The following is a 15,261-nucleotide window of genomic DNA, read 5'->3' as shown; positions in this document are numbered from 1 at the left end:
ACATAAATTGCAGACTTTGAAATGAATTCCTCATTTTTTTCTGAGCATTGTCACATTTTAAACGAAGTTCTAGGGTCCAAATTACGCATTTAATGCAGCAACAATTTCCATGTCGATGTTTAAACAGAACTCAAGATATAAGTTAATACAGAGGAACCTCGATCTGTCATTTTTCAGGGGGATGGATGAAAAAAACGATGAATGCGCGAAAACGATCGATGCAGGAATGTTTGTCTGGGTTGCCTATGACCCAGGAAACACTGGATTTTAAAGGTGAAAAGAGTTCAGGAAGGCAATCCTACGAGAACTACCGATAGAAATGGTAATTATGACGACTTTTCCACAGATTGCAATTACCCCGACTGCTATTATTTACTTTCCTCGTTAGCACGTTTTCCTGGTTAGTACGTTCATTTTTTGTGGTCCCTTCAGAAACGTACTAAACAAGTTCCATTGTAAACATTTGCACTCCACTTGGAATTTCCACTGCTATTATGCATTTCTGTCTGATGCAAAAATTCTTATCCATCAAATGCCATTTCAAGTACGTATTTACGAGAGAAATGTGTGTGTTATGCCCCAAACAACTGATTTTGCCGTCGCAGTGATTGGTTATGAGATGGATCAAGAAGGCCAAAAATAGTTTATTATTTGAAATGTTCCTTTCTAGCAATTTAATTTTTAATGTGATTGAGGCAATGTGGCGTTAATCATCAGCGGCACGCCCACCTGATCCTCAGCTTCATCCCTATTCTTGTTTTCACCAGGGATCTCGCTCTACCCCCACCCCTGCCGTCACGTGCTACCTGACTTATCGAGGCGTTCTGCAATATTCACGTATTTCTAGCCCGGATTCTTTTCTTCATCATCAATTATTTTCAGCCCATCTTTTAAAGTTCTCACTTGTGTCTTCGGAAGGGCCATGGTCCGAAGACGAATAAGAATAAAACTTAAAAAAATGAAACCTGACTCCATTGAACCCACACGGAAAACACTCGCTAGTTTTAAGTCAACCCAGCCCGGAAAGTACGGAACCACTCATACGAGGTGAAGTTCGGCACTAATGCTATCGCGTACGGCGTAAGCAGAGCTTACTGCAGAGGGTGAAGCATGACCATATGACTGCACAATGAAATTTTTTATCCTATAGAGAAGGCAACTCACCCACTCATTTCTAACTATAAGTAGCGTAGCTCTAGATAAGCAGATGAATTCAGATTGCTAGGAGGGAGAAACAAAATATCCTGAGAAGACATCGCTTCGTTAGCAACTCAGACAAGTGAGACTTGTAGCATAACTCATAAATTGTAACCAGTTTTCGGAAAAAAATCGAAACAACTGCTGTGAAGCTCACTATCAGCTGCGAGGATATCGATATTCGCCAGAAATCACCATCGTATTATTCCAACTATTTCCTTGCTTAAAATGCTTAAATAATGTTAGAAATGCGTCGTGTTTGGTATCATTCTTTACTGAATTACGTGCACATCACTAATATCTCAATCTAATAAAAGTATAATACCAAATACCGAAATTCATTTTTAGACACCTTTTGGGCTAATTGATGATTCATGCAGCAGTTGACCTCCAGAAGTGGGGATCTTTGAAGCGAATCGGCTAAAAAAAAAAGTCAGCGGTTGAGAAAGGGGGAGGCGTGAAAAAGGTTTCTTCTGTTCTCGAGTAACTTGATATTTTCTTTTGAAGCTAAGGTCGACGCAATCTGCTCGAGCTGGGACCTTTTTTCATTTCGGAGAAGAGGAAAGCTTCAACTGGGGGGAGGCGAGTGCTGAATGGAGGGGGATACCGGATCTTGGGAAATACACTAATGTAACCTTCCCACGGCACTCTGGTTCTCCCTATCGCATTTCAATCTCCTGGGGAAGATTCAAACTACGTGTCTGTCGTTATTAGCAATAAATAACACGTTGTAAACACTTCGTCTCATTTTTATCAAACGATGAACGCGGGAAAATTATTCGACGGGACCACGATCTTCAAATGATCAATGCGGGAAAACGATACTTCGGGGAACGATAGATGCTGGAAAAAATTACATTGTCTTTATGGAACTTAATTTGGGACCAGGAGCGGCGAACGATGAATGCGGGAAAACGATCAATGCGGGAACTATAAATCGGGGTTCCACTGTATTTATCGTAGAATTTCGTTTAAAAATAGTAAACGCAGATCAAAAGACAAATAATTCAATTCTTATTTTATATTTCTTGAGAAAAGAACAAATATTTATTTCGAAAACTGACCGGATAAACAATTGCGGTCCCCTACCGCTAAGAGGGGTAATTAAAGACGAAGGGTCAGGGTACCTGCTCCCGGATTCTGAGGGTAAAGCCTAAACCCCGCAGTGTTGGGTTCCGAAACAAAGGCATAGTACACCCGCAACCGTCATATAAGGGGGATAGCTAGAAAATGTATATTTACAGCTTTCGTTCTCTTGATCAGGAAAATCTCGGACAGAAATATACGGCTTTCATCTCCCGGGTCAAGAAACATCCACACGTATATTTACGTCTTTAGTCGGGAAAAGGTTAATGATTCCAGAAAGCAATCTAAAATAACAGATGATGTTCATAGATAATATTTAATCGTTTACTTCATATGAATTATGAAAATTAAATGATATTCAAGTGAAGGTTTGAGTATTCGTGTTTTCCAATTAATCATGCAGCCTCTCCCCTTCACTAGCCCAGATAATCAGGAGTATGCTGTACTGAAACTTCAAAGTTATCGTATTAAAATATTCACGACAGATATCAACTATCAATGAAAGATATTAATGGGAAGGAAAACAGGGCACACAAAAAGGCATGTTGGCTGATTCCCAAGAAAATAATCCTGAGAATGACAGTGTTACAAAGCCATATTCAAATGTTTAAATTTAAGTCCCGCAAATGATGAACTCGGTGAACACCGATGCAAAGGCCTGGCATTCAAATGGTTTATAGAGATTGAATAATTCAATTGAGAAATATTGCCTCTATTGAAAACTTAAAACTAGTAAAAAATAAAATACCTAAAATATGTGATTAAAACCAGTAAAAAATAAAATACCTAAATAAGTTGTTAACTTGATTTAAGTATATTAAGAGAGTAAATTATGGATTTCCTTCCAGAGTGGAGAACTGTTGCTGCTTCTACCCTCAGGCAAGTACCAGATGGGAAGAGGGGAGAGGTGGAGGAGTACTCACGGGAGAAACGGCCACAGTCTCGACGTTGGTGACGGTGGTGGGGCAACCAAAGACGCCCACGTCTGCTGGGAAGGGGGGCTTCAGCCTCGGCTTACCCTGCTTACCCTCCAGCGACTCAATCAAGGCTGTCTCCTCTCCACAGATGTACGCCCCGGCCCCACGGTGCATGTACACGTCAAAGTCAAATCCCGTGCCGCAAGCATTCTTCCCAATGAGGCCAGCCTGGTACGCCTATGAATGAGAATGCACAGTGGGCTGCTAAAATTATCAGGGGGAAGAAGCACTTATCTCAGGAAGAATTGGAACTTAAGAGACAGAAGAACATATACAGGGACCATTGGCATTCTAACTTCAAGGAACAATATTTCTTACCTCTTAAGCAATACAATCATCAATTTAGAAACATGACAAGCAATTAACAAGAATCTGAAACAGGATTGAGAAATTTATTTCACTTGTAGGAATAGTAATCGGGTTTCCCACCCTGTATTGTTTTGGGTGCATGGTCCCTGGATTTGTTTCATCAAGTGAAGTTGTTTACAGGCTTTTCAAAATTCAAGCAACACTATCTACTATTCGTAGGTTTCCACGGTGATGGTCATGATGACTGCCAAATTCCGGGTTCACCCACCAGTCGCGTTTGTCATTTTTGATTGACAACAGTTTCAAAACCCATCCTGCTTTCATCATGTCAAAGATTAGAAGACTTGATTTTGTGCCACCTTGTATTGCACTGTCTGTCCTTCCCCTGCGCGCTGATAGGTCAGTGCTCTCTTCCACACGTTGCTGATTGGGTAGCCAATGGAGAAATATGTCACAGATTCCCATGGCTGTATTATATTTTACCATTTTTTACATTGTACCAAAAATACTAATTTGGCCATGAAACCAATTATTTCTCACCGCCTTACACGTGTTTTGGCATTTTTTTGTGTAACCCCCCCCTCTGAAATTTCTCGATCCCCCCCAGAAATTCCTCCAAAAATCCTTCAAACTTATCTGCAGAACTCCTCCTGCTAAGGACTTTTCGCGCTAAGGTTTTTCGTGCAAAGGATTGTTGCCAGGGACTGAATTTGCTTGAAATTACTATAACACATTGCACAAACCATATGATACCACACTAAGCTTTCATATACTCTAAACGCCCAATGCTACTGACCACAAAATTCTCAGATTAAATTCTTGTACACAAATTTTCAAGATGTTATTTGATTACGTTTTCTAAAATGGACAGGAATTTCTTTAGCGCTAAGATCGTTGATAGTCAACTTGTAAGAATAGGAAGCTTAGGGTCGTATGATTTTTTAACAATCTTTCAAAGCATAAAATCAACGTGAAAGAGCATTTTTTTAAAATTCCATCTTAAATAGCCACCGAAATCCTTAAACAAGGCCAATAAAGACAGAAATAGGGCGGTGGGAACAAAAGCAAACATTTTTTTGCGACTCGTGAATTAAAATTATTTGAAATTACGAAAGTCGATGCTACGAAGTGCCTATTTTCTGGTCCCACTGACTTCGTATAATCGAGAGTTTACTGTACATATCCATGAGCGGTTGTTTTAATTGATGAGGTTAAACTGGTTAGTATTGACAGAACATTTTTAAATTTACTGAAATAATTTATAGCTATGTGATACGTTATAGAAAATTAAATAATGCACTACATAAGAGCCGATGTATCGGCCCGCCGCACTTTTTGCCTGAGCGGCAAAAACCGATATATCGGCTGGCCGTACTGAAAGGGTTAAATGTATGAACACGTAAATGCACTGTGTAACCACCCAACTTGTGCGAATGCATGTGCACGCATGCCTCATTTAGTGTAAAGGATGTGTTCCTTGCGGTCTTTGTGCTTATCGAATATACATTGTTTGAGACCATTTTAACACTGGGAAGATAGGGATGCATTCCTGGTAGCATAAGTGTTGGGTATCGAATTTTCTATAAACCATATATACAGTGGAAGCCCGGCCCAGTTTCACGAGAATCGCATTTTTGCGAGTGATAGTCTTTGTACCACCGAATGGCCAAAGTGTCAAGATTTTAGCACTTTATACCACTGCTAGTTTGCCGTCACCACACGGTATTGTGGCTCCTGATTTTGGAACCCAACAACAATGTTTAGAGCATCAACTACAAATTTACTCTGAGGAAGTTGCTGCTAAGCTCCACAGTGTCATCTGCACATACACAAACGATCTTGAATTTTCAGCAATCGTGATGAAAATTGAAAACCAATCAGTTCTTCACTTCGTAAGCAAAGGCTCATGCCTACTTTTAGAACATTACATGTACAGTAGATTCCGGATAATTGGGACATATCGGAACTTGTGCACTTTGCCCCAATTAGGCAAACTCACTTGTACGTGGGCATAAAAAACTTTTAAATAGTAGAAAGAAGACTATAGAATGTTTACAATGCAACATAAGTTTATTAATTAGTAGTATGAATTAATAAATCCGCAAGTTTTGTTAATTTATTATCATTTTTAAGAATTATAACATTTTTGTTAAAAATACTTTTCACAGCCTCGGACGATGCTGAATGAATGTCTTTTACTAAGTCCTATTAAAGAAAAGTCCTATCCTCTTGCGGATAGTATAACAACAATAGCTTTCAAAATAGGGCAAGAATAGGACCATTTGTGAAAAATAAGAGTAAATCAAAGGAGGAAAATATAAAATGATAGTATTTTGAAAACAAAAAATTTTAATTTTGTCGCGAGTATAGAGCCTATGTCGCCGACTCATGGCCCAATAAAGCGGCTTGCTGTACCAAATAAGCGGAGAATACTCTGGGATATTCCTCTATTGGGTTCTGGTCTTCAAGATCTGCCCCAATTAAGCGGCTGCCCCAAGTAATCAGTGGACCCATTAAACGGAATCTACTGTACAAGCAATGCACAAAAGGATATGACATGCAATGTGTCGAGGAAGTTCGTTCCTTCATAAGCCAATCTCACCACTCATCATCAGGAGCCATTCTTCCGTAATTATGTGCCTAGGTTGACCGTATTGGCCTGCCTAGATTTATGAGCTCCGACGGAGGATTCTGACTCTGTTGATTGTCTTAGGAAGGAATTTGCCAACAGAATACATCTCATGAGTGCACACGCAATCAGAACACAGTGGAATACACTGGGCTGAGAGGGCAACACTCACTTCACAAATGGCCACTTGCATGTTTGACGCCTCATTGTAGAATTCCCCACGAATATATATGTACGCTGCTCGTGCTCCCATTGCCCGGCCAGCTATCAAGCAGCCCTCGACCAGCTTGTGGGGGTCATGACGCATTATCTCACGGTCCTTGCAAGTTCCCGGCTCACCTTCGTCAGCATTCACCACCAAGTACTTGGGCCTGCAAACCACAGAGAGGAAGCTTCATTAACAGGGTGCTCTAAATGATTGTCTCTCATTCAGAATGTGGACAAACAGAATGGCTCATTTTCCCACCAAGAGAGACCTCTTCAATCCGCGACTGAACGTCACGACAACAACAGAAAATGAGGCACCTTTGATATTTTGGGTCAGCTTGCAGGGGATCAATGTACATGTTCAAGCTGGGAATGAAGCCAAACAAAGTGCAATCGACAAGCCAAAATGGATTAATTTGAATTTACAATTGCATTACACCCATCCACTCAAAATCAGTTTGAAGGATGTATAAGGATGGCTTGCAATTTAACGAACGACTTGTCTGTTAGACCATATTAATCCACACCAAATGCCAGTTTCTCCAATTCCATCCATGCACGTAGGGTAGGGTGGTGCGAAAAAACTCAAGTTCCAAATTTCGTGTCGTAATAGTGCGGAAAAGTTGCGATACGTTAGTACAAGAAAAACAAAAAAAGAATTATTAAAATCGGACGTCATCTTCCGATCCCGCAAAGCACCTGAAAAAATGACAAAAATGAAAAAAATTGTTTTTTTTTTCGTTGTAAAAAAATTAAATTCAATTAATATCTTTTAACGCTGTAGCAAAAAATGATTACAAATAGCATAGGTTATTATTTATATATGCATATTTATGGCTTTTAACTGTTATTACCGATCGCACAAGATCATTAAAAATGTATAAATTTTGCAATTTAGCCGGTTTTTCAGAGTTGTGTGATAATAACTTAAGGTAATATTTTAGTCTAAAATACATGTTTGATTATGCAGCTCTTCCTTTGTTTATATATGATTTAATAATATTTAAACAACCTAGAACTCACCGCGGAGAGGTGACTGCACTTTGAGTTCTACCCACACCCTCCATCCATCCAACCAATGAGGGTTACTGCATCTACAATATTTAAATTTTTTGTCCTTCTCTTAAATTTTAACTTTTGAAAACTACTTTGTACTGCAATTTAGAGGTAAGGTCTGGCATAATGGACCTTGATTTGAATTAGCCCTAATAAATCCATCTCTGGATCTATAGCCACAAAGCTTAAGGGATACCTCCGTTACCAATTTCACACACGGCTCCATTGCTTGCGTGTGATATGGTAAGTTATAATATCCCAATCTTGTTTATCGCCAGATTCAATGAAGGAAGCTATTTCTTCATTAGTAATTATTCTCATAAGAAGAGGTGGAGTAGATAGTTTGGCTACATTCCAGTCAATCAATTCTATATGGTCAGTTATTTCGAAGTTCATGGTAGGAGTAATGAAGTTTACGATAGGTTTTCCTTTTGGTTAAGTCTGCCTGGCTATAAATACTCTTTTTAGCCCTAGCTCTCTAATGTGCCTTCTGTAATAAAAAACCATCGCCATCAATACATTCTCTTCGTGATCAAAGTTAGAGTTCCGTTCAATAACAGGGAAAACTGCTTTCTTTTAATATCCAGGTAGGTATCGAGAGGTTTCCTTTGCTCTGTTCACACGTGCCATCTAGCATGTGAAAATGGTCCAGTATCCCGGTTTGCAAAGTCATTTGGAAAGTCGCCACTTGTGATTGCTTGACTAATGTCAATAAGGTATCTTTGGTCCTTGCTCAAAATGTATCTATCAACTTGTAGAATTTCACATTGAATTGTTTGGAAATGCAGTTTGGAAGCTTTCCATAACCATTCATATTAGTCCAATTGGCCCACTAAATGATTTTTGGCCACTTGTTTCACCATCTAAATACTGAAAAATATGACAAAAGTAATTCAATGAAATGAAGTAACCCAACTGCACACTGCAGCGGGTGTCATTGGTGTTTTACGAGCTTTCTAATAGTGCAACCTTTCCATCTAATGTTGATGTTCGTGCCATCACAGCAAACTAACTCTAAGAACTCTAATGATACTCCTTGATCAGAGAGATAAGATAGTATGGAGACCACTATATCTTTAGCAGACCCGGAGCTTGGAGAAACATAACTTGTAGACCAGAGAAACATAACCGTGTAGCTCACCTAAATCATGATAGATTTGCTGTAAATCGCTTATAATATTTTTCTTTTCCCTTTTAATTCTACATCGGTCAATGAACTTAGTATATTCTTCAGTTATAACACCAATGTCTACAAGTACACTTGATGCTATAGCAGCAGCTGTACGGTGAGACATCCCGTATTGACTCAATGAAAAGCTGTACTTTGGAGTTTTACCCTCATTTGCCATGGTGATTTATATTTTTTTGGATGTACTAGGCATGTAATCTTCCTAGTCAACAAATTTCTCCTTGATTGTTGAACTTTGCGTTGCGTCATTTAAAACCTCAACATCTTCACTTTCGGTTTCAAAAGGGTTAACATGCTGCCTTTTTAAAGTACAATTTTGCCTTTCAATCCCATTGGTCAGTTTTATTGTCATTTTTGATCTAAAGAGCTAATTAAAACTTCTCAAAAATTATCCTCAAGTAATTATTACAAAACTCTGAAAAATAGGCGAAATTGCAAAATTTATACATTTTTAATGATCTTGTGCGATCGGTAATAACAGTTAAAAACCATAAATATGCATGTATAAATAATAACCTATGCTATTTGTAATCATTTTTTGCTACAGCATTAAAAGATATTAATTTAATTTAATTTTTTTACAGCGAAAAAAAAACAATTTTTCATTTTTGTCATTTTTTCAGGTGCTTTGCGGGATCGGAAGATCACGTCCGATTTTAATAATTCTTTTTTTGTTTTTCTTGTACTAACGTATCGCAACTTTTCCGCACTATTACGACACGAAATTTGGAACTTTAGTTTTTTCGCACCACCCTAACGTAGGGGTCAGAATTTAAGTGTTGGGCTAGGTTTGAAAACTTCTTTCTTTCTTTTTGACAAAAAAAAAATCTTTTTGACGATCTGGGCTGGTCAGAACAAAATTATTACAAATTAATATTAATACAGTAAAACCTATACAAAATATAATTCATGGGACTGATATTTAACTACTTCAAGGATTGGGAGTTTGTTTGTGGAAGGTGTTTTGTACCATTCCACGGAATCACTCACTCTTTCACAGTGAATACATATCAGGAAGTGGCTTGTAGACCACAGCATGTAAAATTTTGACACACAAAGGCATAATTTAATATTCACTAATTCAACCCCTTGACTTTAAGAAAACTGACAGGGAGTATGTCTCTAAGCGAGTCCTAGTAATGAGACAATTTTAAGAAAACCAGTTCACAATCATGAGCATCCAAATAAATATTAGTGCATCTTAGAAAAAGTTCTAGATTTAGAAATACAGGGGAAAAATCAGATGGCATCACCATGCCATAAATAGTACTGCCAACATATAAATTCATAGGAAAATAATAGGATATTTACCTTGACAGCATAAACAGTGGCCCAACTGAATACATAATCATTCTCCTTCGAGTAAAATTATAACTAGCTTGAGACTTCATATGTGTATGCTGTTAACAAATAAGACAATGGGAAAATTGTTTCCTACCGTATTTGCACAAATCTAAGACGAGGTTTTATTCCCCTCCCAACTCCTGCAGAAAAGAGGGTTTGTCTTACAATCAAATGCACAATTCTTGACTTCAATTGGATTGCATAATCTACGTCAGAAAAAAATAATGAATATCTGAGTTTTCCACCTGACAGCTATACAATGAAAAACCAATGTTAAAAAATAGCTGAACAGTAATTTAGCTAATTTAATTTTGCAACTAAGTAAAAAAACATTTTCCATTTTTTTTGGCAGCAGACAAAGAATCGGTGCGTGCCGATCGGTCGCAGGGTGCACTTCTCCCATGTCGGCAAGTTTGCCTGCTTAACGCTGGGTTCGGCTCCGTTCAAGTTAGTGTTTAATCAACTCAAAAAATGCGTGTGTGACTTTAATGTTTCAATTTCGCTAAATTGCAACATTAAAGCCTCAACGCTGTCGCAGAATAACCTGCTACAAAGTTGTTGCATTTGTCGTTGCGCAATGTTAAGAAGGCAACATGATTTGTCTCTAATTATAGAGATTGATTCAATTGTGATCCCGTGCCTGTCAGAGTATTACGGCAGCAGAGAAAATAAGTCATTACACTTCCGCTTTCAAAAGAAAAAATATATTATTCGCAGAGAAAAATTCCCATACTGCTGCTGGAAGAGTGCAGTAGACTCCTGATTATCCCAATGGCTAATGATGGGGAGAGAAGATGGCACGAATAATCGGAAAACATGGATTACCCAAACTTTTACTTCAATGTCTTGTAATGTTCATAGTTTACGTAAAACAAACAATGTATTATTATTTATGCAGCTATTCTGTTATTTAAGAGTGCTTCCCAGACTCAACGAGAGCTTTCTTTGCCAGTTTGCGATCTTTTTAACGGCGATAACATGGTTGTACTTGTATTATTAATGCTCCATGTAAGACCTGGTTTCAAAAACCGCGCATCCGTGGCTGTGTGATCGCGGATCCAGAAAAGCGGTTTGCACGAATGCTTCAAAACCACTGCTCGATGTCGGAAACTAGATTGTCAGGCACCACGCCACGCAGTCACGTCTCGCACAAGTTGCCCGGGTTGCAACTGCTGCCACACGTGTATCCGTGATCATGGAGCGTGGTCGTGCACTGCGAAGCTTGGAAAATACGAACACGGTGCTCCTGTTAATGCAGGTAGCGTGCGATCGCTTCCGTTTTACGAAGGGCATTCTAACGGAAATGATAAGTACAGTGTATCCTATCATTAATGCAGTAATTCTGATGATTTTGCGTCCAATTTTACTCTTTGTAAAGATTGCGGAAAAAATTGACCGAGAATGAAAATCATACATGGATAATCCACAACCCGGATAAACCGCAGCCGGATAATCAGGAGTATGCTGTATCTGGTGATTCGGAATGTAATGTTAGACGCTGGAGACAAGATTCCATTAAGATTTTCTCGTGTCTAGCAACAATGAGAGCATTTTCTGAACATCAAAAAGGAAGGTACGAAGAGTTGGAAACGTAACTTAGTGACTTTGTTATATCCCAGTGGGCTAACAAACTACCAGTTTCTATCAAAATTATTCAGGTGAAAGCAAAAGATTAAGCTCGGACTTTGGGACTTCTGTGGACTAAATTTGGAGCTATTTGATCTTGGGTGGAGAAGTTCATGGCTCGGAAAGGATTTTCTCTTCGCCGGCTAACTTCCCTTTGTCAAAAACTTCCACCGAATTTTGAAGAGAAGCTGGTTGAATTCCAGTGTTTTGTGATAAGAAAATAACAAGGAAAGGGATATCTTCTCAGCCAAATAGGTATTTAAATACATAATTCTTGGTAAATAGCTGACCAGATGCCAGTTTACTTTGTTATGCCCAGTGCATATAAAGTGACAAATACAGGGGATAAGGAAGAGAAGATACTTTCTTCCGGTGCTGAAAAAAACAAAGACATTGTGCTGCACCGCTGATGGGTTTAAACTGCCACTACACAGTTCTCAAATGTAAGAGAGTGCCCAAGGGTGGATGACAAGTGAAATGGTAGTTGAATGGCTGAAATTGGTATGGTTCTGATGGCCTGGACACCTTCTCAAATTAAAGTCTCTACTTGTTCTGGATTCTTATCAAGGGCACATTACTCCGACTGTGAAGGATGCAATGAAAGAAGCAGAAAAGGTTTGAATTGAAGAGGTTGAAAAGGTTTTATATAGATTGGTTGTCATATGAAGAATGGGAGCTGACGTCATCTGGACACGTAAAGAGGGCTCATCTATCTCAGTTAGTGGATTGGATTTTAGCTGCATGGAAAGGAGTGAACGAGGAAATCATTATTAAGGCATTCATTTTAACATAACATTTAAATTGGCTAAGATTTGCCAATGACATAGCCATTATAGTAGAAACAGAGAAGGATTTGAAAAATATTCTGCTTAATATGGGTAGGGTAATGGGTAAATATCAATTGAAAATAAACACTGAAGAAAATGAAGATATTAGTAAACAGCAGAAGAGAAGAAGTCAAGACTAACATGAAAATCAGGAAACAAACACTGGCGGAGGTGGATGAATTCTGTTATTTGGGAAGCAGGATCACTAACGACAAGAGAAGCAAGAAAGAAATTGTAGGCAGACGCCCAAGCGAAGAGAGCATTACACCGAAAGTGAGACCTTCTAACTGCAGGAAACTTAAATATGGAAGTAAGGAAAAAATTTATAAGAACCTACATTTGCGATTCATTTCCTAGTTTACGTTGACCCCTGCTTCGTTTGATTTGGATTATTCTCCCGATTTTGACCTTATCTTGGTTTTGATTATGGACTCCTCATGCAGGTCATGATACTTTGGCATTATAGCTGCCACAGCAAGATGCCTTTATCTGTCTCTACCAGTTTACAAGATTATATGTGAGTAAGACTAAATACACTTCGATGCACACACACAATGAAAAGGCAACAGAAATACACTTTGTATGCATACTGATACATACAAATATCTCCTAAACTTATTCATGGTGCACAAATTTATTACTAGGGTAGCCTTTTAAGTGTCGAGAATAGAACCTAGCAACTAGCACTTCTATAACTTTTGACAAAGCCCCACCTAGCAAGAATGTGTTAGTGAAAATTTTGTTGTTTTTGGCGAAGAAGCACTATCAAAGACAACCGTTTATCACTGGTATGCAGTTTCAGCGAGAACGCTCTAGCCTCAGTGACGAACCACGTGAAGGTCAACCAAAAACAGGGTTGATAAAAATCATGATTTTTTTCAAAAAAATCATTTTTGTTGATTTTTTTTATTTAAATGAGATTTTATTGATTTAAATCTGATTTTATTGATTTAAATGAGATTTTTATGATTCTCCATCAAAAATTCAGTTATTTACAAAACTAACTATTTGGGCAGCATATTGGAGAATGATCGTTTGCAGAAACAATAAGAGGCAACATACTCTAAACTTAATACAACATTTAGTCAATCAGGGGAGAGAACTATGGAAATGCCAATGGTATGAAATTAAAAATTACGCCAGCATAATTAAAATTGGCATTGGAAGTATCAAATGTACTATATTATGCGGTTCTAAAGCATATGAAGTTTAGAAAAATTCTGTAATTGCAACTTTGTATGGTGCCTACGCTTAGAAGTTAAATCAGAAAACTATTTTTTTTCAACGGATAAACTAGTATTCTAACCAAAGCCATTTTTTTTAATTTTCATGTTACATGCATTCCTACAGCATCATTTCTATTTAAGAGCCACCATTGTGCTGATAACTGTCGATTCATTGTATTAATTAAGAAATAAAAATCAAAATTATACACTTACAGCTTCCTTTTCTTGACTCTTTAAAAATCAAACATATAGATCACATTATGATTTAAATCACCTGATTTTTAAAAATAAAAATCAAGTGATTTAAATCAATCAACCCTGACCAAAAACTGCCGTCACTCAAGAAAACGTGGATGCTCTACGTAATATGAATATGGAAGATCGCCATGTTACATATCACGAGATTCAGGCATCATTGGACATCTCAGGGACCTCAGTTCAAAAGATCTTACATGGAGTGTTAAAAAATTGGTTTCCCGCTGGATACCACACCTCCTCACAGAAGAACAGAAAGCAGATTGATTCAAATGGTGTTGAAATTCTCTACAACAATTCAACTCAGGAGCATCAAAGCACGTTCACAACATCATAAGTAGTGATGACTCATGGAGCCTGAATCAAAATGCCAATCTTCAGTATCAATCTTCCAAAGTGAGTTCAAACCCACAAAAGTTGTTCACTCTCACAGCATTTCCAAGAAAATGGTCACATCGTTCGTAGCCAAATCATGGCATGTAGTGACGATTGCCCTAGAAAATCAAAGAACTACTAATGCTCAATGGTATACGATGATTTGCTTGCTGGAAGTGATCACCGAGCTTCGGAAAGATAACCCAAATGGACGCATTACGCTCCATCATGACAATGCAATCTCACACACCACTAGAGTCACAAATTCATTTTTGGAACAGCAAAATGTCGAAATTCTTGATCACCCTCCTTACAGCCCAGACTTCAGCCCCAATGATTTTTTCACATTCCCTACATTCAAGAATATGCTACAAGGAAAGCACTTCTAGGCATTTGAAGAAGCAGTTGATGCCTACAAAATAGCCATTTTGACTACCCCTACTTCGGAATGGAATAAATGTTATAAAAACTGGTTCCATCAAATTCATAAAAGCATTGACAATCGTGGAGAGTACTTTGAAAAACAATTTTAAAAATGTGCTGTTGTACCTCTTATACTTTTCTTCATTCCCGGCACTTTAAAAGCTACCCTCGTACAAAGTTAATATAAGAAAAATAGGATTAGTAAAAACTTTGGTAAGTTTCCCTGTAATACAAAAATAATAAAATTTTGTTAGAATACGTTTCACACTAATACGAATGGAATACAAAGAGTTCCATTTCGTAATATGTTCATATTACGATGGTAATGCAGTTGTTTTACAAATCTTGTGCCATCCGGGCTATGGTTGTTCCATCTGTTGGGAAGATTCACACCATGTGCCTGTCGTACCGTAAAAGCTTGTGTAAGAGGCGCACACGTGTAAGAGGCGCACCCCTATTTTGAGGATCGAAGCTATAAAGAAAAAAAAATTTGCGACTTTTTTTGTCCTATCGTGCGGTGTTGCAGACGTATGCC

General features: G+C 38.1%; 1 protein-coding gene across 1 annotated transcript in view; it reads right to left on the bottom strand.

Moving 5' to 3' along the window:
- LOC124167513 (NADH dehydrogenase [ubiquinone] flavoprotein 1, mitochondrial) overlaps nt 1–15,261 on the bottom strand; it is a 52,621-nt gene that overhangs the window by 30,088 nt on the left and 7,272 nt on the right. The window contains exons 5-6 of the mRNA XM_046545445.1: nt 6,371–6,569; nt 3,207–3,437 (exon numbers count right to left, since the gene is read on the bottom strand). Coding sequence (XP_046401401.1) covers nt 3,207–3,437; nt 6,371–6,569 — 430 coding nt within the window. The remainder of the gene's footprint in view (nt 1–3,206; nt 3,438–6,370; nt 6,570–15,261) is intronic.

Source organism: Ischnura elegans, chromosome 11, assembly GCF_921293095.1.
Source record: "Ischnura elegans chromosome 11, ioIscEleg1.1, whole genome shotgun sequence".
NCBI classification, from domain to species: domain Eukaryota; kingdom Metazoa; phylum Arthropoda; class Insecta; order Odonata; family Coenagrionidae; genus Ischnura; species Ischnura elegans.
Note: the sequence above shows the minus strand (reverse complement) of the source record. Positions and strands in the feature narration are given on the sequence as shown.